The following is a 26,735-nucleotide window of genomic DNA, read 5'->3' as shown; positions in this document are numbered from 1 at the left end:
ACACCCTGAATCAAATAATCAAATATAATTTGTGTTATCAACACGTTAGGAAAGTTTAGCACCGAAAAGACAGGACTTTAACGGTAAATTTAACAGACAATTTACTCATTAATGAAATAAAAATTTAAAACTGAAATGCTGACAAGAAAATGTGAAGAAAACATTTAAAATGGTTACATTTGTGAGTGATCGTGAGGAAATAAATACTGGTAAATAATACAAAGAGACTGTGCATTTTTACATGAAAAAATGTATTTATTGTTTGATATATCGATAAACAGATTCATCTCTCATTTATTCTTTGATACACACTCCCATCTGGTGGCTGAAAAGTGTCACTACAGCTTCTTCAGTCTGAGCTGCATCTTGAAACATGGCTGCGTGTGTGAGGATGCACCAAGAGCTTAAATAAACGACACAATGACACGAGCTCCGGGAAACAGGACGAGGAGTCGGTTCAACAAAAAACAAAACACCAGAAGTCAGTCTGAACGTTTGGAGTTGGAGTTCAGGTGAGTCTCCTCCTCAGCGTTTCTTCCAGGTGAATTTTCTGCGCGCTCCCTCCTGACCCGGCTTCTTCCTCTCCCTCACTCTCGGGTCGGGGGTCAGCAGACCAGCTGGAAATAAAAAGATTTTTTCATGACTTTTCAAGGGCCAATAATAAAGAAATTAATTTCTTGTCTGGCATTTTTCAAACAAATTCAAACTCTTTTCACACATAATTTCAGCTCGCAGGCAAACAGGAGGAGAGAAATAAAACATTACCACGCATAGATCAATATTAGAGCTGCGCTGCACTGACACTAGCTACAGAAGATGAATTTGTTTTAATGCATTAAAGGTAATCCACGGAAGATTTTTGTTAGAATTTCAACTTTTTCCAGTATGTTCAAGGATTTGACTTTTTTCATTACTTTTCGAGGCCTGGAAATTTTTAATTGTGAAATTCCAATATTTTTTTTCATGTTTTCATGACCATGGGAACCCTGAATACTTGCAATGAAGCCTTCATTCATGGAAATCTGTAATTATAATAAAATAATTTAAGTAGGACTTAATTTACAAAGTCGCTATTAAAAAAACAATCAAAACGCAAAAATGAAAAAACAAAACAGAGACAAAAAAAAAAAAAACAAATTGGCGAAATAGTTCAAAAAGAAATATATTTAACTTGCACAAAGGCACACATTTAAAATAATCTTTAGGAAGTGAGCAACCTTTTAACCCTTTCAGACCTGCAAAAACATGGGAAGAATGCGACAAACGCGTCGCAAACATTAGCCAAAAAATCAGCAAGAAATTAGACAGGAGTCACAAGAAAATTACCCGGGGAAAAAAAATCAATCAATAAATACATTAAATTTGAAAATGACCTCAAGAAAGTGCTAAAAAAAATTTTTCCCTGTAAAATAATTTGAAATATATAATTAAAAGAATCATATAAATATGGAAATCTTTTCCTTTTTTTCTGATAATATCCATCTTGTCACTTTTTACTAACTTATTGCAGGTTGCGTGACATGCCTTGCAAAGTTACTGATCATTTCTCATATTTTTGAACAAAATCAAAACAATTTTATTAGGTCTGAGAGGATCAAATGCTAATTTTAGGCATCTCACTGCAGCACAAGAAAACCGATCCAGGTGTGAAAGGGTTAAAGGAGTCACTTCTGCGCAAACACGTGAAACGCTGTAAAAAGTGACCACCCACCTTGTCTCATGGTCTCCATCTGTCCCTCAGACAGGAAGCTGAGCAGAGCGCGAGAGATGGCGAGCCGCAGCGCCCCCGCCTGGCCGGACCGCCCGCTGCCGCTCACAGTGCACTCCAGGTCGAAGCGTCCCAGCATGCCCATGAACTGAAGCGGGAACATCAGCTGCTCTCTGAGAGCCCGAGTAAAAAGCGGGAAGAAGAAAATGACCAGGAGATAATAAAAAAAAAGAGAATGACGGCGGTTGAATGGGCAGAGCGGGAGTGTGTGCTATTTAACAGATAGCGGTATCAACGGCGGAGGCTTAGCTAATTTAATGTCCGGTTGGGTGACTTTCCAGACAAGCAGAGAGGATCCGGCACTGTGAAAAGCTTTCTTTTACAATCTCCCCACCACATATTACAGAGTAACTTCTGACTCAGCAGGAAAAGGATAATGCTGTGTGTGTGTGTGTGTGTGTGTGTGTGTGTGTGTGTGTGTGCGTGTGTGTGTGTGAGAAAAGAAAGTGTCTGTGTTCTGGATGGCGTCTCAGCCTGAATGGCCTATGGCTGCTGACAAAGTCAATTGTCACCTCTCTGCTCCAATTACAGCCCGTCCTCACACTGCATGACAACACCAGCTCTGGACATTCACACACACACACACACACACACACACACACACACACACACACACACACACACACACACTGACACACACACACACACTGACACACAATCACTCAACTGTGTAATTAACTTACTACAAGGAGATAAAAAAAAAAACGAGGCGATGCTGTGAAGAGTGAAAAAGCTGCTTTTTAATTTTTTTTTTTTGAGTGAGGGGGGTAAAACACATCACGTCTTGCATTTTAAGGAAAGTGGTATCTGTGAATGAAGCAGCCTGCCATGTGGAAAAAAACGTTTTTTTTTCGTTCACGCTGCTCTCTTACCTGTCTTGTAGTATGGGGAAGTAGTACAGGTAGTCCTGTTGTTGACGGTGACGCGGCCAGAGCCGCAGTCTCGGAGAACCACAGAGGACTTCGCCGACTTCCTTCGACCTGAGGGGAAAACACCTTTATTTTTACTTTGCCACAAAAATAATCATTTGTATAGTAGTTTCTCAGTCTGTTTTATGTTGAATTTGTAAAGAAAAGCTTGTTTTTCTTGGATGCCTTCAAGGTGAACGAAGAATCCCAAAACCGGAGAAAATTTGTATTAAATTGAACTCATGGGGTCCACATTTAAAAACAGAAATTATATAAAATATGTTTACAAATTCTCACACAACTTGTGCAATACAATCCAGGTCTCATTTATCCAGTCATATGCTCTGTACTTCACAAACATGCATTTTCGCTTAAACAACATGATTTATTTTGCTCCCTTCAAATGCACCAGACTCCATTGAGAAAAACAGTCATTTTACGGGAGCTGCTGGTCTACCGCTGCCTCGATCAGTAAGTTTGTTTGTGTTTACTGCGTGACTTAAAAATTTTAAAAAGTTAGTTTGGATTCACAGAAATCACACAATAACACAAACAAAGTAACTGATGGAGGCAGCAGTAGACCGGCAGCTCCAATGTTCAGTGAGCTAAAATCACTATTTTTGTCAGTGGGGTTTGGCAGTGATAAGTTTGAGGAGGTCAGGAGGTCGCAGCTTAAAAAACAGAATAACCTCGATTTACTCTGTGCTCTTTAGACTTGATTTATTTTGGCTTGACACCATGTTGAGAGCAGATTTTAACATGCAGTTTGTTCAAAACATGTAGTTTTAGGTTGCCACGTTGCAGACCTCAGGAATAAAACGGTGAAAAACTGTTAGTATAACTGCCAGAAATGACGGCCGCAGCTCCCAAAGTAACAGCTGATTTGTTTCATGTGCACCTCAAAGCAATGAAATAATACAAAAGGAGAATGTGTTTGCATCCAGCTCTTCTCTCCAGAAAATGCTACCAAATTCAGTGTTAAATTAATCTACCTTCTGCAGTGCTAAAGGCCACGCCCCTGTCATCTCGCTCCAGCGTCGGCACCATTTGCTTCGTGGTCTGGGCTTCCAGTTCCCGTCGGTAACCCATGACAAACGCCTCCTCTGTATGGGCGTAGGGCATGGACAGCAGGCGCCCCATCAGCTGGAGGAAGCGATTGTACTGAAGGAAACAACATACAGGCGTGCGTGACCTTTAGGCAAATTTTAAAGGCCGTACATTCTGTGAAACGACCATCAACACTCAGTGCTTTTTCATAACTATATTACAGCATCTATAAATGCAGATTATTTTCTTCCCAAACCAGCAGGCATGTTTTCTTTAAAAGAACACGGCCTTTTTTTTTGGCTTTAAAAATTTTCGACAATTTATGAAGAAAACATGTTTTCTTTAAAATTCTGGGGTGATTTTTTTTGGACACTTTCATATCTTTAACACTTTTTGGTGATTTAAAAAAAAAATATTTTTTGTAATTTGAATTTTTTAAAACTATATTTTATATATATAAAATATTTTTTGCATTTTTCTTCTCTTTAAAAGTTTTTAACATTTTTTTTCTTTATTATTATTATTTTATTTTTAGTTTATATATTTTTTTTTATTTATGTATGTATGTTTTTTTTATTTATAAATTTATTATTTTTAATTTCTTTAAATGTATGGGCGATTGGTTTTTCTTAGAAAGTTTGGTGATATATTTATTTTTTAAAATCACCAAAAATAACACCATAACTGTGACAACAGAACTAAAAAACTAAACTAATTTTTTCAAAATTTTTTAGGGGTATATTTAGTTTTCTAAAACTTTTCAAGGCCTGTAAATTGTTATTTTCAAATTCAGCAACTTTTCCATGTTTTTTTTTTATGACCGTATGAACCCTGAGTGTACGGTGGAAAATCATCATTTAAAAAAAAAAGCAAGGAGACGGAGGAGAGGAGGATGATAGAAAAGTTCTTACATCGTGAGTGGAGATCGTCTCGACCAGCAGCGTTTCCAGCTCCTCCTTTGTGAGCCACCTGCTTGTGCTGAGAGACCTGATGGAGACAGACACGGAGACATTTTCACTTTCTGGAGAGTCCAAAATCAATTATGTCAATGCTGAACGAGTCAGAGCTGTTTACAGTCGATACAGAGGTTTCACTGGGATCAGACCTTAAAACTGTGTCTATATGTCTCCTGATAATTGATCTTTCATCATAATTGGCTCAAGAGTCACTGAAACATCCTGAAAATACTGAATAAAAACATTGTACCTGTCAAAAATGTCAACCTGTCCTCTACTTACATCGGCTTGACGTCCTGGGAAAAGAGTCCCTTGACTCTCAGACGATCTTGGAACCTGGATATTTTCTGGATTTTGCCGTACAATTCCTGAAAAATGCAGGAAAAACATACATTCAGGATGACGCATTACAGATTCCCGGTTGGTAGAAAAACTGAATTGGGGGTGAAACACCGGGACAGTTTTCCTTGTCCTCAAGCTCCCTCTCTGCACACAGCAGGAGCCGCCATGCAGAGCGAGTTAGCCATCCATGGGGCCGGCGATGGCCTTGTCTAAATTGGCATCGTGCCTGGTGGAAAGCCCTCAAGTGTGGCTCTTTGTGGCGCGTCGCAGTTAGATTTGGGACGACGGGATGAGGCGCTGAGAGCGACGGCAGTTTGTTGGATCGATTTAAACAAACGAGAAATCAGACCTACTGGAATATGCCTAAACAAATTATGTTTAACAGGACCAGTGTGCGGGATTTAAGGGGATATATTAGCAGGCACTGAATATAAAATTCATGTTTTTATTATATATAAGCTTAGAACGAGCCGCTTAACTCCACATGGGGAGCAGGTCCTTTCTAAAAGCCGCCAGAAACAACGGCAGGCTTTGAAACTGATAAGACAAAGTCGTCAAATGCGTGGAATTACAACTTCGTTGTAGTTTGGCCTTTCGTTCACAAGACATCAGTGTTTCGGGAGCCTGACAACGTAAACTTTTGAAAGCGGGTTCCAGAGTGTAATCTTTTGAAAACGCGACGAATGATGACGTCACGGCTGAATTCATGCACGTGGTGTTTTTCTACGGTGCGTCATTACAAAATGACGCCGCCGGGCATGCATAAGACAGCATTTCTGGTTGTTTTTGCAGATCTGTGCACACAAGCGTCATTCTCACGATGTTATAGGAATGTTTTTTTTTTAAACGCAACAGAACGCACCTCTGTTTTTAGTAGCTCTCATCTAAACCTGGCCTTACGTGGAAAGAGACGTCTGCAGTGGATACATTTTTTAGACCAACGCAAAATGACTTGACAGGATTTGAACCATTCAGTCCGATGACATTTGGAAAGTCTGGAAAAGCAGAAGGCTGAACAGGAAGTCAGTCGCTGCTTGCTCTGTGGGCCCCAGAGTGCAGAAGCTCCAGGTGAATCTACGTCTGAAGAGTCAGACTTTTTTTTTTGCTTCATACGTCACTGAAATGAACGTGGTCCCACCGTGACTCCAAAAACCGGGATATGAGTTTGCATATTTGCACTTTTAGTCGCCTTGCTGCAAAGTCAGTGGGTTTTTAGTTAGATGGCTAAAATAAGGTTCCTTGCATTTGGCAAATAAGCAAAAAGACAGTCTTCCGGTTTGCGTTTTTGAATTTTGATGGTTACAGACTGCCGCCGGCTGCTTGTATGGAGAGTTACTTCCTCTTATAATGAATGCATTTGCCAGTTGATCATTGTTTGTAGTTCCTGCGGTGTGTTCATTGTGCTACATTTTGGCCGAGACATACGCAACATGAAGCGACGCAACGGTCGTCTTTGTCACCACGAGTTCTTTGATGTCAGTTTGGTGCGTCTGGGCCTTGAAGCATGAAAAGGGTAAGATGAACTATATAATCTGTTTTTTTTTTTTGTATTCTACAGCTGGCGAATAATGAATTTTATTTCATTTTTACACTTTTATAGTGTTGCTGGAATACAGGGCATTATCCGGATCTGGCTTCTATGAATTTGTGGCGTCTTGTGCACCCGTGACACAATAATAAAAAGTTCATTCATTCACACTTCACAGTTTCTGGACTAAATTGACCCAAACACCTGTTTCTGCATTTGGCCTGAAGCGAAGCTGGAAGCAAAAGCACCAAACGAAATAAATGACAGCAGCGTTTCGGGGCTCTCTCGTCATTAGATCACTCTCGCGTTGGGAATAACCCGAGGGGGAGCGTGTCACGGCGATGGGCGCAGAGAGACAGATGACGGACGGAGGGAGAGGGGGGTGGGCATGCCGGTCACGTCCCGGAGGCAGACACCCCTACCTCAACCCCCCCAGTGCCGGGGTGAGAACTCATTTCCCCGTCAATTATTCACCAGATGTTTGTTTAATTCCTTCTTGATAGAGTGTGCCTAATCCGCTGCCACTCCGACCAGCGACACTCGGGTACGGAGGAAGGAGGGGGGCATACAAAAAAAGCAAACATCAAGCAAAACCAATTTTTTCTATGTAAAAAAAAAAAAAAGTGTAATAGAAAATCAGAAAAAAGAAGCAGAAGAAGAGGAGGGGGTTTGCAAACACTGGGAGCCACAATGGCGAGGAATAATTGACATGGAGGTGTCGGTATCTGGATAGGTTTAAGTCGAGGTTGATACGGAGACGGACGGCTTTCTGTGAGTGAGACGTCTTCACATGTACAACAAGCTCAAGGCTTCAGCTCCGAGAGGACGGAGCACTGTGTGTTTCAGCGTTCATGATTTTGAGGCAAAAATAAAGATCACACATAATCTGAAACCGCCACTGACACGACTTATCAGTTCTTTTTAATTACTTTACAGTAGCTTTTAAAATAAATATTATTTTAAATAATAACGGATTCAGAACAGGATTAGACCTGAATATTTAAATATAACTTAGGGACTGTTTTTTATTTATGACAAAAAAAGGGGCTGGTGCAATATGTATGTAAAATAACATTTTAAGCTCTGGGGAAGGACATATGTTGTTTTATTTTGGTTTAAGGGAGGCGTAGTGTCATTTTTTTGCGTTTTTTTTAAGATAAAAAAAAAAAGTTCATTTTTAAAGGAAAAAATCCAGCCATTCTTTTTTCTTAAAAAAAGGCAGTTTTTTTTCTGTGATTTTTTTCAAACTTTTTGATGTTTTTTATTTCTATAGAATTTTTGACAGTTTCTAAAGATAAACAATTGGTAATTTTATTTTCTGTAAAAAAAAAAAAGTGATTTTTAAAGGACAAAAGGGCATTTTTTTCATCTTTAAACAATTTTTTGACTTTTCCAAAATTTTCAGGGTATAGTTACTTTTCCAAAACTCTTCCAAGCCTGGAACTTGCTATTTGCAAATTCAAAAACTTTTGGTTTCATGGTTTCATGACTGTACGTACCCTGTATTTATTTTCTATGCAGATATAGACGGGGTTAAAATGAAGGTGTGTTTCCGGCTCCCCGGGGTGCCGGATATAAAGGGCTCAGTGGAGCAGTGAGCAGGTTAATGTGCCACGCTGGCTGCGCCCAACAACAGCCAGAGGAGAGCAGCCGAGCGGCGAGGCTGCTTTACACGCCACTGCCCCCTCCTGGTAACACCCCTAATGTGTGTTTGTGTGTGTGTGTGTGTGTGAAACGGACACAAGGAGGAACAGGAGACGAAAAACACAAGGGTAAAAGGGAGTGATTGAGCCTGCAATCATGCAGACAGGCAGCACGAGCCCTCAGACATGTCTGACATACCTATTTAAACCAACAGCAGGGGGTGCAGATTGCGGCTGCAGGGCACAATGCGGTGTGTGTGTGTGTGTGTGTGTGTGTGTGTGTGTGTGTGTGTGAATTGTGGCCCAATATTCACAGATCACACCTCTCTGGGTGTGTTTTCGATACAGACGCACGCCTCTTATCTGCGAAACGTCTTTGAGCAAGGTCAGCGGCAGACAGGAAGGGAAGAGTTGAGTGTGTGAAAGCAACAAAAGGTGGAGGAAGAGGGAGAAAAAGGAGGAGGTCTGCTCAGAGGTGGATGGTGTTGCACCTCCCTCCTCCTCCTTTTCCTCCTCCTCCTCCTCCTCCTCCTGCTCTGCCCCCACCCCGCCTCCTCCCCAAATCCCCACGGAGGAGTCGCTCCCTGTGGCGGGACAAAGCCTGACAAGCCAGACGTGCCACACCTCAAACGCGATTTTGAACCCGTCTCTGTCAGTACATAAAAACAGGCTTATTTTGTATCTATATGGGAGCTTTAATTTATTTTTTATTTCTTATGTTTCCTTATTTATCATTTACATGTTTACTTAAATGTCCTTCTCATCATCATCATCATAGTAAAAAGCCAATTTTGGTGCCCCCTGTTGGTTCTTTTTGTTTTAAAGATATAATAAACAAGATTTTGCTAAATAAAAACACAATATTTAGACTCATATAAAATAATCTCTCCCAATCATCTCATATGACCCTCGAGAAGTGTGCGGTGGGATTATTAATCTTCAGAGACTCTGCCTGTATTTTCTTGACTTTTTATTTTGTTGTGTTCGGGACATTTATGGACGCATCACTCAGGTGAGGTTGGGAATTTATAAACGGTCGTAACGAGGTGCCAGATCGCAAGCAGCACAAATGCAAGAGGAATTTGGAAAAACACATCGTGCTGCAAAATTGTAAATACGGCGAGGCGAAAAACATACTCGTTTGGTTTTCAACGGTCATCGAAACTTGAGACGAGATCAGCTGCCATATAAAGACTGTAACTGATTATTGCCATGTTTTGCCGTTTTTTCTTTTTTTGTTTTTTTTTAGAAGGCACTGCCGACGTATGTTTAATGTCACACTAGAGGCTGCAGTGTTGTATTAAACGCTTCTTTTGCTTCCATGATGCCGGCATGCTGTCTAAAATCACACATGCATCATCAGGCACACGCATGATGCTGCCCGTGTTTAGTTAAAAAGAAGGGACTTTCTAGTGACCCTAAAGCGCAAATTTTGTGTCAAAAAAGGGGCCACTGACTTCAGTCGCCGGGTCCTGATTTCACGCTCAAAAATCAAAAACGCTCTCAGTGCATTTGGGCCTCAACCATAAAATATCTTGCTTTATTAGCACCTTGAAAGCAAAAGAAAAATTCAAGATTTATTTGTGTTATATGTTTATATTAGTTTACTATCAGTGCACAGTTTCTTACTGGATTTTTAATTTCTTAAATATAAGTATCATCCTAAAAATTTCAGTATGAGTCAGGCAAAAGTAGAGATTTAAAAAAAAATTAAAATAAAATAAAAAAATTCTAGCAATTATATCAAGCAATGCAGGTAGTTTAGCGAGGTTTGAGGTCTTCTTAAATTGGTCTAAAATTATTGGTCATGCCTTATTATTAAATTTACATTTTCAGCTCACTGTTCCCGTCTCTGGAGCGCACGTAGACGCAGGTACTCCTCAGTGAATCCCCCTTTAAACCGGACTACCTTTGACGCCTCCCTCCCTCTAATCTCCCACCTCTCTTTCACCCCGACTCTATTCAGCCGCAGCTCTCCGTGTGAAGAAGAGGATCTGACGTTGGCGCCCCTCAGGGACGCGGCAGCCTTCTCTCAACTCACTCTGTCTGAATAGGATATGACCCGAGGGGGCAGGAGGAGGAGAGGAAGGGAGGAGGAGGAGGAGGATGAAGATTTACCTCCACCTCACTGACATTAAAACCTGACAGTGCTGCTTCCTTCAGGTCTGCAGTACTTACAAACATCATGGAGTAGAAGGACTGTTTGCCCGTGTAGAACAGGAAGTGGAACGGCCGCCCGTCCGCTCCCCACTGGACCGCTGTGAGGACGGGACACGCAATCACTTATTACTCAGGAGCATTGAAATATTTATAATAATAACAATTAAAAAACATCACGACGCTCACAGATTACACACCTCTCTGCCGTGGAAATACTTCCTCTGGATGCTGCAGATGAAACAAATTTTAGGTGAAATCAGAGAAAAAAAAAATCACTCTCTTTGTTTGATCATGAAATCAAAACCATCATCTCCCGTTAAACAGTGAACGAGTAAAGAGTGAAACTTATGTGACTGAAATCACTTACAGGCTCATTTCTCAGGTCAGCAGCTCCCAATATTTAACAATCTGTGACCTATTTAACGCCCAGCATTTACGGGCTTTAATTTATTGTAATTTTTATATTTGCAGAGTAAATAAAATTATAAATTTAGGCTGTAATTGAACTTATCAAGCTACTTTTTCAAGCTCTTCTTTTAAACCACTAATTGTCAACTTGCTGCCTGCGAGGCCACAGACATCTTTCAACTCAGAGAATACGAGGAGGAAAAAATGCTTTCCAATATTTAAGATATCTAGCATTTTAGAGAGAGGGGCTCATATGCAGACAATGTATTTAAAAGTATTTAAATGAAGCATTACCACCTCATTGTTGGATACGGTGTACTATAAATGTGGATTTAACGTCAATCAAGGTGTGATTTTTACCTGATAGCAGGATTTTCACTCGGGGTGGACCAGTATTGTTTTTTCAGGGCCGATACCAAATATTAGTAGTTAATGAGACCGATAACTGATTTTTGGAACCGATATGCTTTCACCATTAAAATGAAAATCTTTCTATTAATATTTAGAATTTGGGATATAACAAACTCTGATGCAAAACTTTGTTTAAATGCGTTAAGCAAATGTTTAATCAAAACTGAGACTTTTATCATACAGAGCAATTTTCAAGGAACTTTTTTTTATTAAGTCAATTGAAAAATGAAATAAAAATAGCTCCCTGTGGTTTTACAAATAAAAGTCCCGCCTATGCTGACATTTTCTTGCACTTTTTAATTAATTCATTTTATCGGTAATCATTAAAATATATTGGTCAAACAGATAATCAGCAAAATGCCAAATATCGGCCGATAATCTGGTAAAAGTAGTCGGTTCACACGAGAAAAAGGCAACAAAAAGAGAAAAGTCGATAAATACTAATGTGTGTAATATAATGTTTTTCTCATTATTTAACCATTTTATCAGCGTGCTGTTCGATATCATTTTCTTGTTTTATTATAGAAGTGAGTGAAAATGAAAAGCGACAGGGAAGAAACTCACCAAATGTCACGGCAGTTACACCAAACGATAAAAAGTGAAATATCTCATAAAAACTAAAAATGTACAGCCATAAACGTGACTGAAAAATTAGGTTTGTACGAGTCTAACCCACACGGACGTACCTTCATGAGGGGCCGGGCTTTCTTCTCAAACAGACTGGAGGGGAAGAGGTAGGCGATACTCCTCTGTTGATGAGAAAAGACAAAAAATAAATAAATTAATTAATAACAGGAAGAAAAATGGCAGTTTGAGAGAAGTGGCACATCATGACAACGCTGACATGTCCGAACAACGGAGGTCACACCAACGGACGACAGTGAAAGTGACAGAAGAAGAGGCGCAAGCTGCTTGCGGGTTCAAGGAAAGGCGAGCGTGATGAGTGTGTGCGTGTGTGTGTGTGTGTGTGTGTGTGTGTGTGTGTGTGTGTGTGTGTGTGTTCGAGTTAGAGGAGAAAACAAGCAGAAAAAGGCACAAGTTTCTGGCCGGGCTGACAGTGAGCAGAGGACACTGTGGACGTCCAACAGTTCACTCCAAGTTCATCGTCTTCTCCGTGTGTGTGTGTGTGTGTGTGTGTGTGTGTGTGTGTGTGTGTGTCCGTGTTATTAGCAGGGCTACAGATGGCACTGTAAATGTGTGTGTGAGAGAAGAGACAGAAAGTGTGTTGGCCCCGCCACACTCATCAAGACAGTCTGTTCATCTCTCTCTTCCTCCATCCCACCATCTCTCCTCTTCCTCTCTTCCCTCCTCTCTGTCGGTTCAATTAGTGAGGCAGCAGGTGCAGCGCGGAGGGAGCAGGTTGCTGCCTTTAAGGTTGTCAAAACGACGGAAAGCAGGAAGAAAAAGGCTGGTCGAGAGAAGTGTGTGTGTGTGTGTGTGAAGGTGTGAGAGACAGGAAGAGAAGTTAAAGGGTAAGAAGAAAAGAGGAAAAGGGGAAAGACAGGCAGGGAACAGATGAAGACACACCTGCGTGTCCCCTGAGCCTCAGCGCGGTATGGCAGAGATCCCCGAGGGGCGAAGACGGAGTGACAGAGGAAGAAAGAGTCCAACCGTCAAGCAGCGTCACGTCGCAGGAGGGCGTCCAATTTTACAAATTTCATCGACACGGTGAAATCAATCGTGATAAATTTTAAACGAGCCCGGTGACAAAAATCAAAACTGGCTCTCGTGAGGAAATGAGGTCGGATTCAAAGCTTCAAAAAGCCAGCAGACACGGAAAACTAGAATTAACGAAGCTGCAGCGAGAGTGCACATCCATGTCTGTCCAGACTCACACGCAGCCATGACAGTCGCCCAAAATCATGATGCTTCACACACGTCTTTAACCCGGCGGCACAGGAGCTCTTTAAAACAGCTCAGTTTCACCAATTCAGTATCCGAAACAAAGTCTCCCTTTCTTTTGTTTTTGCAGAGCAATATGATGTCTCAGTGGAGCTGACCTTTGACCTTTTGGGTATAAAATGTCATCACTTCATCACTTCATCGTGTCAGACATTTGAGTAAAATTTTGTCATAATTGGTGCATGAATTCTAGAGTTAAGGGCAAAAAACGACAAGTTTGTGCCATATTTGAAGAAATTCCCTCAAAGCATTTTTCAGCTGAAGCATCCAAAATAAATCAGACAAAAAAGGTCACAGTGAGTTTGACCTTCGACCACCAAAACCTTCTCAGTCCATCACTGAGTCCAAGCGGACTTTTGTGCCAAATATGAAGAAATCTGCTCACTTACTTTACAAAATATCATCACAATCTTCAGCAAAAGTCTTAAAAAGTCTTGTTTTGTCACATCAACAACAACCTCGGCTCAAACTAATAGTCGGGTATTATTAGTCCCTTAAAAAAAAGGAATTTTTTGAGAAATATTTTAAAAGCTTAAAGGGAAATTAGAACTGACAGCCCGGTATAGTTACAAAAAAAAAATTAAAATATTTATCAGTCGTAACAAATGTTTCCGGGCCTTTAGGAGTCTGTGATCAGCGGTAATTTCTCCCCCTGCCTGTAAAAATCCTCCTGATTTTTCCCGAGTCTTTATCACCGTCACACCTGAGGAGTCTGGACTCCAAACCAGGGCGGTGGGATTTATCAGGTGCCTCTCTCCGCACCTCTCCAGTCCTCCCAAATTTTCCCCTTTCCCTCCACACATCTAAGTTCGGGCTGCTCGCCGTCGCTTTGGCTTTCACAGCCCGGCGCCAACAGCTCTCTTCATTATTCGTGAGGGACACTGGGGACCGCGAAAGGGGGAGCGGGAAATCAAGCTAAATGGTCGGAGCAGTGAGAGCTAATGTATTGCCAAAATGTGGAATAAGCATGTGGGTGTGTGTGTTTGCGGGCGTTGCTAATATCCCTGATGCAGCGGATTAGCCAGAGGTGGCCCCACCTGGCTGCCGCTGGTGGAGCAGCGATGTTAATCATGATGATGATGATGATGATGATGATGATGTGAAGAGACCATAAGAGCTTTAAAAGCCTGAAACATGCGACCCAATCGGTGTTTGAAATGCTTAAACTGCGTGTGGCTTTTAAACTCGCCAGAGGAGGATAAATGTTGAATAATCATGTTTGTCTGAGACTGAATGTGGAACAAAGTCCTCTAATGTGCAATAAGGAAAGTAAATAATATCATTTTCTATCCATGTTTCATAGACGGCCTCTGTCAGATTTCTAATGCAGCGATAACGTGAGCAAATCTCTCACAGTAACATAATATGACCAGAAAACTGGAACATTTCTTATTGTCAACGAATCCCAATTGGTTCATGTTCATTTTTAAAACAGTCCACAAATCCACAAATATTTAATTTCACTTTTAAAACTAGAATTGACTTCGACCTTCAACCAGCAAACTTTAATTAGTTCATTCTTGAGTGCGGATGGATGTCTGAGCCGAGTCTGAGGAAACTCCATCGACACGACGCCCGCGGGAGATTTTGCATTAATGACGGACAGACAGATGGCATTAAAAGACTCAGGAATTTCCTAAATCGGCCGGTCACTGTAGCTTTTAGCAAATATGACTCAAAGGGGTGTAAACAGTTTGTGTGGGACTGTTTTCAGTGGTGGATTGATACACTTTTGGTGAGCATTTCCAGTAGCAGGCCTGGCAGGGTCTGCGTTCAAGGTTAACAGTGAAGCTCAACGGTGTGTTTTAATAGATTTCAGAGAGCAGTGGTTACGTAGGTTTGTTACAGGCTCTTTTTTAAATGGCATCAGTAATAAAACAATCCTTCTCCTGCCTCCAGCTCATCTCAATCTGCCAGGATTTTGACTGTTATTCGGCTACCTGTTGTGCGAAGGCCTCACATCAAGGTGTTTATCACACCTCTTATTACCCTTTATCCCATACTGCACCCTAATGCCTCAGGTGCTTTGCTTTTCCAAAGTCTGGATTTAGTCTAAAATGTGTTTGCAGTCAGAGCTGCTGGATTTTGGAGAAACCTGCATGAAGTGACTGACTGCAAACCTGTCTCATCTGTTAAATCACTTTAAAAGTCTCATCTTTTCAGAACTGCATTTTGGTGATTTTATCTATGAAACTGAATTTTGTTTTGCACTATGTTTTTTATGTGTTTAGATTTTGTCTTTAAAGGTAGGGCTGGTAATTCTGGAAAGTGAGAAAAATTTGATCCTGTGTGTGCTATTAAAATCATATTCAATTAGCGAATTTTAACACTTAGAATCAATGAGGACTTTACTACATTAAAATATTAGTCAGAGAAGTTGGAATTGACTGACGGATGATTAAATGATCTGAGGCTGTTTGAACTAATACATCTCAGATTTTTTTTCGTGCAGCCAGTACATGAAAATGAAGGACGGCACTATGAATGCAGAACAAATCCTACAATTTCAGTAGAGTTATTCATATTTGCCTGACATATATGAAAATAAACCACATGCTTCTCCGTCTATTCCCCAAAACGAGTCTTGCTTTTCACAATATAGTTATTAATTATATTTAAATGCTCTCAAATACCCTTCGCAGATGTACTGTTGGTATGCTGCCCTCTGCAAAATACCCTCACCCAAAACATGCATCCTGACCCAAATATCAATGTTTCACAAACGTCACCACTTTCACATCAAACTTGCCTTTTTAGGTCTTCTGTTGACTTCAGAAACGTTTCATGAGCACTCACTCAAACTGAAGACAGAACAGCTCAATGAAAGACATTTAAACTCACATCTATGTCCTCCTGGGTGAAGTTTTCGGGGTCTTCTCCCATCATGTTTGCCAGGTGTCTTTTCCCGATGTTAAACTCCTCCACCTGCTTCTCGATAAACTCCATAGTGAACTTTTCCGGACCTGCAGCCGCCAGGTTCTTTCTGTTCAGGACAGAGCTCACACATATCTGCCTGCTCAGGACCTAAGGAGACAGGGTGATGCTATTATGAGATATGTAACAAAAAATATGCTCAATATCTTAAAGTGCACACAGCCGAACTCTAGCTAACGACTCATTTAGTTAAAGTGAATATCTCAAACTCGATCAAATCACGATAAAAATAAACGCAACGTTGGTTAAGTTTAATTTCATATATCCGGTAAGGAGGTTTCGGCTAACAGAAGCTGCTACAGGATGCTAACTCAAGGACGTCGCTGTGCGTGAAAACTAGATCACTTTCATCCGTTCGAGTTTGTTTAAAAAATACTGATTGTTAGTTTATTAAAGACAAAATCGCACTTCACCTGTCGGCTTAACTGCGACGTGACTGTGTTTATTCTCGAGCTGCAATTCCCACATTTTACGAAAATCGATCCCACGGTTCGCACACAGGACGCCGCCATGATGGCTGGCAGCGGTGACGTCACGGCGGATGTTGATACACGTCACAGACACGTGACACAGAATACAAATCAACAATTATAACCTAATTTCTTCTTTTTAATCATTTTATCCGAAATGTCATTAGCCCTTTATGTCAGAGATTTAAATAAAATTACACTAAAATAAAATGTTTTTGCAGCTTTATTTATTCATTTAGCCTATTCCCTGGAAAGGCAGCACAAATATAAATGTTTGTTCATTAACTTTAAAATTTTGAGAAACATTTAAGTCTTCATTTAATGTTTTAATCATTGTTTCTTTTTCTTATTTTATCCCATCTGTTTATTTCTCTTTAATTTAATTTAATTTTATAGACCTTTAGTTGTCTGTTTTTTTTTAAATTATTTTTAAACGTATTTATTGTTTTATCATTGTAATTTACTCGTATTGCAAAACTTTATTGTTTATGTTATCCTTCAAAATGTGCCTGTGTTCTTTTACTTTTGCTATGTGAAGCACTTTGAGTTGCATGTTTGTATGAATGGTACTATAAAAATAAAGTTGAGTTGCATTGAATTGATGAGTAAAGAAAATGCCAAACCCTGAGCCATCATAAACAACTGCATTTTACACAGCCACTTCCTGTATGTCACTATATGGCAAAGATCCTCGTATCATAACAGTAGCCTATGTTTAAAATAAAATTTATCATGCATATAGACAGTAAAAATTCATCAAAGTCACTAATAAAAACTGTAGTAAAATATTACACTTAAAAAAATACCAAAAAATGGAAAGGGGATGTAGAAATGTATGTTTTCAGAGTGTAAAAAAATAATTATTATGGCCAAAAAAGAATGATCAAAGCACACAAACAGGGAAAAAAAGGAAAGAAAGAAAAAGAAGAGAATGAACTGGATAATCCAAACCACACGCCAGCAAACCGCAACGTTGCATAATCTGCCTGAAATGACAAATGAGTCAAATAAAAAAGTGTAAATTCCAACAAGGACACAACATTTTAAAACAATTGAGTGTAGCGACTGCTTCGATTACACAGCGTCTTTTTTTTCTCGCAGCCATCAGTCCACATCAACTCACAATGTCACAGCTCATTGAAATCATGTGTTGTTCAGCATCATTGTGGAAATTTAAAACATGCTGGCCACATGACGAAGCTAAAAGCTAAATCTGCAGTGATCCTGCACACGAAAACTGTTCCTCATGGCCTTTTTTTTTTAGGTTATAAATTAACAACAGCCATCGCCCGAATCTTAAATACAGAAATACTTCAGACTTGCTTGTGTAGAGCAGGGACACTCAACTTGCTTTGCTTGGGGGCCACTATTGAAAAACAACAGAAGGCAAGGGGCCAGTCGCAGCAGCCCCATACATGTTTCCGGGATTTTAGGACATTTGTGGAGTTTTAAGACATTTCTAAGATCTTAGGATATTTCTCAGACTTTAAGACGTTTAAGACCTTTCTTGGATTTTGAGACATTTCTTGGATTTTAGGATGTTTGAGGACTTAAGCATATTTCTTGGATTTTGGACATATCTAGAATTTTGTTTTTTTAAGGATATTAAGGACATTTGTCAGATTTGGGATGTTTCTAGGATTTTAGGACATCATGGTCTTAGCTATGATCTCTGGGGATGCAGGGGATCCTCCAATGGCACTTTTTTTAAATAAAGAAGTTCTATTTTGATACTATTTTATGCACTCTGGCACCTTATGTATACCAAGAAAACAAATCAATTCCCAGTGTCAATAACTTTATTCTTACTTTGAATTTGAAAACAGTTGGGGCCTCATCTGGCCGTAAGTTGACTGGTGAACAGGTTAAAAAATAACTAAATTCACCTGTCAGTTTCACTATGTTACCATCAGAAATTTGCAGAAAAAAGATCCTTATTTCTCCCAAAGTTTCAGACTTCAACACCACATAATCACTACATCAGAGGCCATTTTTTGGATACAAGCAATTTCTCACAATCACAGAACTATCTGGAACCACTTTGACCTAAAAGACCCAACAATATTACACTTGTAAGGCTCTGATGCCCTGTCCGATTTAATGCGAACTGCATGTGAGCACCATCTGTCTTGCATGCAGAGTCACTGACAATAAGAGGGGTACTGTAAATGTCACGCCACAGGATTTAAAGCAGCGGCTCCACATGAGTTATCAGAAATAACACAACAAAAAATGCTCAGTCACCGTCTGCCAAACACGATGGCAAGGCTACACATAAAACAGATTATTTTTTTGCATATGTGGTGCAGTCAGTGCTGGGCAGCGCAGAGATGGATTAACCCAACATTTTGTGTGGATTCCTTGAAGAGCATGTGTATTTGTTCCTTCATGCCATTATTGCAGAAGCCCAGAGAGGCCAGTGAGAAATACAATTCTGGTGCATTTTCTAAGTCGGATTTAAATTTTTGGACTTATGACCAGGTTAAAAAAGTTGCCTACTTGAAAAAAAAGTTTTGTTTGTACTGTTTTTTTTAAGTGTTTGTTGTTGTAATACCCATTTAGCCACCAGAGGTTGAAATGCATCATTATCTCATGCTCTTAATAGGACTAAAAGCTGAATTATAGTTATACATTGTCCCTCCTGTCTCTATCTCTCTCTCGCTTGCTGACTAAAATTTCACTTCTCTGTCGTCATTCTGTGGATTGCTACGAGGACAAAAATAGAATACAGGTCAAAAGTTATATTACAACCACAGAAAGCAAGAAAGGCTGAACCACAGTGACGTGTTATGTCTGTCTCTCCTCTGCGTCATTCGGTACAGGGACGGGGGTTTGGTGGTAAGTTATTAATAACTTACGAAAGCATTGCATGCAATACTCCACATTCCACCTTCTCTTACCCTCTGCTGTCTCTTTCTCTCTCTCTCTCTCTCACACACACACACACACACACACACACACACACATACACACAGGAGAGTGCTCAGGTTTAGTCTCTGTCTGCATGTCAAGTGTCTGTTATATGTAAAACTACGATATGGCAATTTAATTTGAATATAAATTTAGTACAACAACAACTACTACTACTACTACTAATAATAATAATGATAAATGCAATTAACCAAATATTGTCTTGAGTTGGGGGTCATTACTCTTAGAGCACCCAAATTGCCAGCAGCAGCCGTAGGTACATATTGTGCTATCACAAAATATTGCATTTCTGCCTCTTGTGGCCAAATTAGGTATTACAACAACAACAATACTTGATGGAAAACTACTTTTTTACATTGCAAAACCTTTCTTTTAGCATATTTTCATAGATGTAAAAAAAAAAAAAAAGGAAATTAGAAAAATCATCCTGACAAAACCCTTTTTTTCACCTGGCCGTAAGTCATAAACACAGGAGAAAAAAATACAATTACAATTAATTTACAATTAAGATCACATTTAGAAAATAGATCACCATTTTTTTCACACTTGCCTCCCAGGGCCTCAGTACATTTTGTTTTTTTCTGACCTCTGAGTTAATGCTGCTTGCATGAAATAGGAAAATATTTAATTTTAATGTTCATGTTTCATTTTCTCCCTCTAGATTTTTTTTTTTTAAAACACCAGTGTTATTTTGTCCTGTGTCTTAAGATATGTTTATGTGCTCTGCACTTTTTAAGGTATGAGAAAAGTTATTCAAGTGAGTTAAATAGAACAACATGCCTGCAGAATTAATGTAATTTTGAATGGGATCTGTACAAACTATATGACTTTTTAATCATGTTTGAATCATTTAGTACAAACAATGCCAAAAAACCACCCTCTTTCTTGCAAATGTATCTTTGGTCTCTATGAAACTGAGTTATTGTGAGGTTAGGGTTGTAAAGTTTTCAGTTATAAACTGAATTTCAAGTTAAAAGCTGCCGCTGTATCTCAGATTAGTCATTTTGAGTTTTAGTTCATCATCTCCAATTAAAAAGATATGTTTGCCAATTACAACACATGCAAATAGGACTCCATTTGGTTAATTATAACTGGAGGAGAAGCTCCAGTAATTGTGACTTCTTTCTCCCTCAGTGTGTGTGTGTGTGTGTGTGTGTGTGTGTGTGTGCGTTTTCGGCACAGCACCTATGCTGTGTTTACAGATCAATGCAGTGTGTCTTCACTTAGATTACTTTGATAGAGTTGGAACAGGAACACGGGGAGATTAATCAAAGTGAAGGGGCACTGACTCCCGGCCCGTGCCAGTCGATATGGCCGCGTGGTTAATTTGCCCCGAGGAGGGTTGTCGTCAGGCAGATGATAAACAGTGTTTGCCCCGTTTTTTAGCCACAAGCGTGGTGCTCACCAAGAAAAATAGTTTCGACCCATGGTCTCTAATTTACAGTGGGGGGTGAGAGGTGGGACATTAATCATCCTTCTGCTGTGGCCCGTCTCTGACAGCCGAGCCACCGTGGGTGGACTGGGTGGAGATATTCGTTTGGTGAGCTCACTGCAGACTCGGGTAAACCCTGGAACTCACAACCTGACACTGTGATGAGTGCAATTTGGTCATTTTTCAAGTTAATGAAAGGATACATCTTGTTAAAGAAATAGTTCAGACATATCGCCGCTTTCTGTGGACTTCTGCGTCTACGTGTTACACTCTAGGCATCCTTCTGCATCTGCTGTTGATGATCTGGGATGGCGCTACTGTGATGTAAAAGAAAAAAGACACACAGTGGGATTATGCTGCATGTGGTTATGTTTCGGCAACAAAAGCACATGGCAGCAAACACCGGGATGACTTGAAAGCTGTTAACGACTTCAGTTTTCAGATTTTTGCTTTCGTCGTAGACTCGCTGAGCCCAGCAGCTGCTGGTCTGCCAATGCTTTAATTATTTTTGTGTGCTTGTGTGACTTTGCTGGATACGAAGAAATGCTTTTAAATGCCAAAGTCACACAATAACACAAACAAATTAAGTCATCAATGCAGCAGTGGACCAGCAGCTCCTGTGTTCAGTGATGTTAAATCACTATTTTCACAAAGTCTGGCTTTAAAGAGAGCAATATAATGACTGCATTTTCTTTAAAAAACATGGGAAGCAGGCCATGAGCAAATTAAGAAAAAAACACTTAGCTAGAAATGAGTAAAAAAAATACAATTAGCACAAAAACCCCCAAACTAACAACCACAAAAACAGTTAAACAGTTAAAACAAAAACAACAACCACAACAACATGAAAATGACCTGAAAATAACTAATTTTAAATATACAGTTATTATAATTCTCTGTAAATTTTTCCCTAGCTTTTGTAGAAAAATAATTTTCAGCTAATTTCTTGCAATTTGTGTGACATCTTTTCAGTTTGCTTATTACCTATTCCACCCATGTTTTTAAAAGAAATCAAACCAATTTTTTAGGTGGCTAAAATCTGCTGCTCGCCCCCATCCACAGCAGTACATTTTTTGGCTCTGTGTCAGACTCACACCTGCTTCTCCAAACTGAAGGTGTGCTGACTGACATCTACTGTATGTAATGTACCGTCTATGGATAAGTACCCCACACAACCCCACTTTATAAATTTGAACTAACCCTTTAATGAGAACCAAGCATTGACATTTGTTGTGAAAATAATGACTTTGCACTGTGTTATGACGTGAAAGTAAAAGGATTTCACTTAGGAAACCTTATGGGCGTTTGTTTTTATGTTCAGCATGTGCCATTAATGCTTCAATTGTAGCTCAGTGCCAGGCATTAGGAGCGCTGGCTCTCATCCAACTGTTCCAACAGATCCCCATATGGACAACACGAATCTTGAAAAGGAAACACCACAATAGGCGACACTGACCTCCTCTCAATTTGCCCCGTCCCCAGATTGACTGACATCCTTTTAATTGTATGCCCAAAACAGAGATGGAGTACGAAATAATGGAGGATATCACACCGTGGAGCTGAGCCAAGTCCGCTCCTTCCCCCTCTCTCCCAAGGATGGAGTGCAGGAGAATTGAGGGCTTATAATACCAGCGAGCTGAGGCTTTGCTCCAGTCATCATTTCCATGCTGCTTTACGCTGATTCCCTAATATCCTTAGCGCCTTGCGTAGGGATAAGCCCATCGTGCCGAAACATGGCTGTCATGCCTATAAACCGTTCACGGCTCTAAAGAATCCATTATGGCTGCTCCACAAACATGGGGACTCAAAGGGCCACTTTGCTCAAGCTCATTTACTCTTTTAAAGCGTATTTATTTACCCTTAGTGCCGTGGTGGAAGGGATCTCCAATACTCCACAATGCATCACAGCGGGATGTAGGAATGGTGTATTTAATCATAAGTGGTCATTTATGCCATGAATCACACATCTTAAGTATACTTAGCTGCATATCTTCGGAGGGCACATGTTGATCTTGCAGTACGCAGCATAAACAGATGTGCAGGCATCAATCTGCAAAAAGAAAGACGAGAAGTCATAATTTAAAGATTAATAATCATATTTTCATTGATAAGTATCCTGAAAACGAAGGTCTAACGATGCATCAACATAAGAGAAAATGGGCTTTTAATTTATTTGTAACGTATTTAGTCTGTGATGCATGTGTTACACCATTTCTCTGCTGAATTTCCCAAAGGTAATAGTTTTGTTCCTGTGTGGCTCAGCTCAGTCAGTGATTAAGTGCAGCCCTACCTCGGTCAGTTTTAGGGGATCCATTCCCTCTGCAGGTCAATTTTCTACTGGTGCCACCCATTCTGCAAATGCCACTGCTGCAATACTGTAAAACACAACATCCACTGAATAGTTTATAACGTTTGTGCCTTCATAAGTTTGTGAAAAGTGCAAATTCAAAACTAATTTCATGTCATTCTGGATGTACATTTCTCAGATTTCATAAAATGTGTGAATGATGTGCATGTTACCCAACTGTTACTGTTACATTTGCCACTCCTATGCTATAACAGTTTCTATTTCTGTTTCTTTCCCTATTCCTGTTCCCATCTCTATTCTGATTTCTATTTTTTATTCCTAGCCCCATTCCCTTTCTTTTCCCCTTTACATTCCCATATGTTTCCCTATTACTATTCCTGTTTCTTTTCTCCAATGCTACTTCCTACTACAATTTCAATTTCCATTCTTAGTCCTATTCCTCTTCTTATTTCCGTCTCTATTCTTATCTTATGTCCAATCTTTATATTTCAAATCGTCCCCATTACTATTCTCATTTCTACTGTTTCTCCTATTCAACATCTTAGAACAGTACAACAATTTCTCCCATTTTAGGACAATTCATATCCCCATTCAAATTTTTATTACCTTTCCTATCCCATTCCCTCTCTCATTTGCACTACTATTTCTATTCCTTTTTTAAGTCACATATAGTCATTCTATTCCAATTTCTATCTCCATGACTATTCCCATTTCTTTTCCTGCTCCTTTGCCAAATCATATCCCTTTCCAATTTGTTTTTCCTTTTTTTGCCTATACCACCTCTATTCTGATTTCTATTCCTTTTTCCATTCATAGTCCCATTCCCCTTGTTATTCCCGTTACCGTTTCTGTAATTTTGAGTGCTGCCACTGCTACTATTACTGTAAAAACAGAACATGCATATACAGTAATACTGAAGCACTTGCAGCAGTGTGTTACGCTCCACTGTGTAATGTCAAGCTAACACCCACAGTTATCTTTGTGTGAGGTAAACCAAGTTGCAGTATATGTCATGGTTCACAGCTCTGTCAGGGATTACTCATTCCCCCTTCACACACACACACACACACACACACACACGTACACACACTGAAGCACACACGCCAATTCGTAGATTATCAACAAGTATGGTCATTGAGTGGAAATTAATTTGCCACTGGTAATGGATAGAGACATTTTGCTGAGATGCGTAAAAACAGCTGAACTGCCAGCGATTACCTGCTGGAATCAGCCTTCATCAATATCAGGATAATTACAAAGCACTTCTGGCAGTGCGTGAAATGAACGGAGCGTGCAACAGATTGGGCGGTGGCCATAGATGTCTGCAGATATTAGGCCTCCTCCTCAGAGCGGCTCCACAGGGGAGAGAGCTACCTGAACAGACTGGAGCTGCTGCTGCTGCTTCTGTTGCACCAGCAGGTTCAGGAGGAGGCAGTCTGAGAGGGTTTCATACTAAAACAGACACCAGTCAGGTAGATTAGAGCAGAGATGACTGTGACTGAAGCTAATACAATTGCACAATCTTAAATAGCATAAATAGGAGCACAGCATTAGAGGAAAATAGAACAGAAAGCATAACAGAAACAGTAGGCTACACAAAGACGATACTAAAGAAAGATCACATAATCTCTTATGTGCAGAGGGAAAACAAGGAAAGGAAAAAATAAAGCAGAATAGAACAGGATGTGTGAAAATTTAATAGAATTGGGAAAGGAAGCAAGGTGCAAAGTATAAAAGAAAACCGCATAGATCACCAAAGAACAAACGTGAATAGAACATGGTGGAATAAAATAAAATAGAATGACACAAAGCAGACAAAACACAGAATTTAACAAAACAGTGCAAATGAAAATAAAACACATTTCGGTCAAAATAAATCAAAAATAAAATATAAATAGACACACGTTCTCACCACAAGGTCCAGTTAAGTAGCTGTGTTTGCCCATTTTTCTTGTGTTGACCATGTTGGCTTTTGACAGCTGTCACTCTTATACCTGCAAAGTGGCTGACAAAACAAGGGTTTAGTCGTTTTTCTGGAGCTCTTGATAATCTTGCACAATCTTCTTCAGCAGATTTGTGCATTTCTCCAGGAATTGTAGATATTTAAAAGAAAAGTTGAGATTTAAGAAGTGTTAAATTTAAATATAAAGGTGGCTGAACTTTGGGTAAATTCTGATTCAAAGCAGTGCTAGATGGCTGTTTCCTTGAGATGTGATGCTGCATCTTCACTGCATGGTGCGGCATGGCTCTACTCAACTTGACTGCTCTTTTTTGGTTTTCCATTAGCTAAAGTTGTGTACAGGACCTGGTAACTTTTTTATTAACCACTTTGATCGAGGTTACAAGAGAGCTGAATTGAAACTGGAAGGTGGAGTTAAAACACTTTATTGCAGACCACCAGTTGGTCAGAGAGGACCATCATTGTATGCAACATGGGACATCCTGCACAAATCTCCCATTTTTAAATGGCTACCAATAACGACCACAATTTTTTTATTTGCACGACTGATAATCTCGTATTTATGCAAAATCTGGAGACAACAGGACAAGATTTTGTTAGTGCTCTGGTTGCCATTTGTAGTCTGTTTGTGCTCTGAATTGTATTTAACAATCACATTTGAACTCCAAGTAAACAGTCTGTGTGTAGAGGCAGGATGCATTAGACAAAATGCAATCTCAGAACCTGTCAACTGTCATCTGATGACAAATTAGCTTAAATTTCTCTGCATTCTCGTGCCGATATCTGTTTATGGAGATTAGTTGAGATGATTGGTGCATGAAAAAGGTCTTGGCTTGGATATCCAATGGCTACACTGGATTTGCCCGAAATATTGGCCCAGAGGCTTATCATCATCAGACTGATAGTCGATGAGTTCCAAGAGTGCTCGACCAAGCTTTCAAAAAAGGAAGGCTGCAAATCTAAACTATACAGTTGACGAAGAGCAAATTCTTCTGTTTGGTTGCTGATGAAAGGGTTTAGTGCGTGTCACGTAATGAAGATGATGTCACAGCATTTTCACGCTGCACTGTTACGACAATCAGCTAAGAATCTCGTCCACACTGAAGGGGTGCTATCTGCATCGGAAAACGAAACAGAGAAAGGCTACCACCTGGTACCAAAACGGAGTTAAGTCGAGTCAAACCGTGCAGAAGAAATGAAACTGAAGGGACTTAATAGGTTTATACTTCTCAAGCATATGAATGGAACAAAATGGAGTGACAAGAAACGTCTACAGAATAGTTCTGGAAAGCATTAACCAGAATAAAACAGACGTCTTCGGAGCGATGCTGGTGATCAGAGTGATGGGACTCAGTAAGGTGGTTTTTGAGTAGGGAAGGAGGGGGAGTAAAAGGGAGGGGTATTCAGGGTGTTGATCCCTGTCTTTCCCAGACTCCACTTCCATCCCTCACATGGAACCACTTTGCTTGCCCCCCTTCTCCCCTTGCCCTCTCCTTTCTGTCCTCTCAGACAGCGAGCTGGAGGCAGTATTGGGTTTCCTCTCCAGCTGAAAGGGTTACTTCGGTCCATCTCTGGGATGAAAAGATGACTATTTGCCTCCCCTTCTTCCATGTGACTCTTTTTTCAG

At 40.0% G+C, this 26,735-nt stretch overlaps 1 protein-coding gene across 1 annotated transcript; it reads right to left on the bottom strand.

Moving 5' to 3' along the window:
• Positions 1–234: 234 nt before the first annotated feature.
• On the bottom strand, positions 235–16,526 carry LOC121963011 (28S ribosomal protein S9, mitochondrial-like). Its single transcript, XM_042513369.1, is given in 12 exon segments — positions 235–617; positions 1,712–1,881; positions 2,641–2,677; positions 2,680–2,748; positions 3,669–3,837; positions 4,635–4,710; positions 4,962–5,047; positions 10,371–10,450; positions 10,550–10,580; positions 11,858–11,920; positions 15,915–16,097; positions 16,421–16,526. Coding segments are annotated over 12 exon segments (1,155 nt in total). The 5' UTR covers positions 16,520–16,526; the 3' UTR covers positions 235–525.
• Between the last annotated feature and the right edge of the window lie 10,209 nt (positions 16,527–26,735).

This window comes from Plectropomus leopardus, chromosome 24 (assembly GCF_008729295.1).
Source record: "Plectropomus leopardus isolate mb chromosome 24, YSFRI_Pleo_2.0, whole genome shotgun sequence".
Taxonomy (NCBI): domain Eukaryota; kingdom Metazoa; phylum Chordata; class Actinopteri; order Perciformes; family Serranidae; genus Plectropomus; species Plectropomus leopardus.
The sequence above is the reverse complement of the archived record's forward strand: the minus strand, read 5'-3'. Positions and strand labels throughout refer to the sequence as shown.